Source organism: Octopus bimaculoides, chromosome 19, assembly GCF_001194135.2.
Source record: "Octopus bimaculoides isolate UCB-OBI-ISO-001 chromosome 19, ASM119413v2, whole genome shotgun sequence".
Lineage (NCBI taxonomy): Eukaryota > Metazoa > Mollusca > Cephalopoda > Octopoda > Octopodidae > Octopus > Octopus bimaculoides.
In genome coordinates this window covers 48,467,290-48,469,454 of record NC_068999.1, presented here as the reverse complement: position 1 = coordinate 48,469,454, position 2,165 = coordinate 48,467,290, and the positions used below count along the sequence as shown (strand labels likewise).

The window sequence follows — 2,165 nt, the reverse complement described above, 5'->3', positions numbered from 1 at the left end:
TGAAAACAATGTCAAAGGGTATTTTATGGTTGATTGCAAGATGGGAAACAAATTAGATTTCAGATGAAATCTGTTCAGTCACTATCTGAAAATTTAATTTGAGTGCATTACAAAAAAAAAGTTTTTCATTGAAGAAACTACTTTTGAAGGACAACAACTCTTGAATGGGTTAAAACAAGAATTTGGGATTTCATGTTTTTGCTTTTTGTTTCTCTCATAAAATATTAATACATGCCCATAAAACTGTATGAGGTCTTTATCAACACTAACACTGAGAACCAAAAATCTGGGCTTCTAACAAACAGATTGGTTTGCTTGTTAAGAATATCAGAAGAAAGAAATACTGACATATCATTACATGTGAGGTAAGTTAAAATGAGAATGGGGAAAATACAGATGGTTTCAGGGCAGAAGGTATTTGTCAAATGGTAGCAGAAATGGTGGTAGGATGGGTATGACAAAATAGGATAAAAAGAATCTACAGACAGTCTTTTTCTGTAATGTTTCCATTGTATAAGTTGTCTCAGAAATGTTTGTCTTCAGTTGCTAGTGAGACAATCACACAGCTGAAAATTTAAAAGGAAATTAGGAGAAAGTGATTAGTCCATATCGCAATATGTTCAAACTCCACAAGAAAAGTCTCAGCTTCTTTTTTTTTTTTGTCTTTTGGATTTTAGTGATATGTACAAAGCACAGCAATGAAAACAAGTGTTTTGAGGAAAATAAAATGTAACCTAAAATTGTATGTATGTATTTCAACTATATCTGTCTCAATCCTCAAGAAGAACAAGTAACTTCTTTCAGCATCAGATTGTCCTTCCTTCCATTGGAATCATGTCCTTGTTTAAAAAGCTGAACACTTAATTTACATAGGTCACTGTCAAAAATCTGACTTGGATAAAGGCTAGGCTGTTCTACATTCTGAAAGAATAAGAAAATAAAATTATTATAAAACATGACATAAATCAATCATCATTATCATTTAGCGTCCATTTTTCATGCTAGCATGGGTTAGACATGTTGACTGAAGTTGGTAAGCCAGAAAGTTTCACCAGGCCCCAGTCTGTTTTGATTTGGTTGCCCTTCATAATGCCAACCACTCTACAGAGTGTACTAGGTGTCTTTTACATGTCGCTGGCACAGGTGCCTTTTATGTGTCAAGCACCCATGCCAATAACACAGAAAAGGCATCCACTATACTCTGTAGAGTGGTCAGTATTCGGAAGGGCATCTAGCCACAGAAACCAAGTCAAAACAGACAGATGGAACTGAGGCAGTTCTCTGACTCACCAGCCCCATGGAATATCTGTTGCTTATGGTATTGGCAGGAAAATATCCTAATGTTGCCTCCATTTTGGAAAACACATATGTATATATACACGATGAGTTTCAAATCCACTCACAGAGGTTTGGCTATAGCAGAAGGCACATGCTACACAGTGGGGCTGAATCTGAAACCATGTGGTTGGGAAGCAAGAGTTCTCAAACACAACACAGCCATGCTTAAATGAGCTGGTATATCGAGTAATATGGGAAAAGAAACAGTTTTACTTGAGTCACTTTAAAAACAAACAATGAAAAAGATATATTAACTTGATGCTGATCATTGATTATCATAAAAATAAGAAAAACAAAACAAAACCTTATCAATCTGGCAGAGCTGGCGCCGAATCTCCAAATCTCTCCTAGCACAGAGAGCCCGCCGATGTGATCCAATCTCATGAAGAAGATTACTTCTATCTTTGTTCTTTTTTACAGAAGCCATATGGAGAGCAGCAATGTGGTTTCTAAACTTGAACTGTTCAACTTCAGCTGAATTAGTATCTTTTGTTGAATTTTCATTTGGCTGGTCTTTGCCTAGAAAAGATATATATATATATATATACATACATATAGATAGATGGATTAAATCAATAGTTCCCAAACTTTTTTGGGGTTGCCACTCTCTTGGCACCCAGGTAACAAAAACATGTGTTCACAGGCAAACACACACCAATGAATAGCAGTGGGAAATAAGAAATATCTGAAGATTCAAATGAAAGAAAGAAATTACCCTGTTTGTTTGTCTCTTTTATTTCCGTTAATTGTTTACTGCAAATGTCTTGAAGTTTAATGAAGATATAGTCACCAGCAAACTGACGAGATACACCAATCTTACTAAATAT

At 35.3% G+C, this 2,165-nt stretch overlaps 1 protein-coding gene across 1 annotated transcript; it reads right to left on the bottom strand.

The window, feature by feature from the left end:
- Nucleotides 1–671: 671 nt before the first annotated feature.
- Nucleotides 672–2,159, bottom strand: LOC106878098 (uncharacterized). Its single transcript, XM_014927202.2, has 3 exons — nt 2,054–2,159; nt 1,643–1,857; nt 672–921 (listed from the first exon to the last, which is right to left on the bottom strand). The coding sequence occupies exons 2-3, from the start codon at nt 1,763–1,765 to the stop codon at nt 778–780; spliced, it is 267 nt and encodes an 88-aa protein (XP_014782688.2). The 5' UTR covers nt 1,766–1,857; nt 2,054–2,159; the 3' UTR covers nt 672–777.
- Nucleotides 2,160–2,165: the final 6 nt, after the last annotated feature.

Excerpts from the sequence above, each read along its gene's own strand:
- LOC106878098 (XM_014927202.2), bottom strand. The coding sequence starts at position 1,765 with ATGGCTTCTGTAAAAAAGAACAAAGATAGAAGTAATCTTCTTCATGAG. Across the intron at positions 922-1,642 it reads AGCTCTGCCAGATTGATAAG|AATGTAGAACAGCCTAGCCT; the intron begins GTTTTGTTTTGT and ends TTATTCTTTCAG.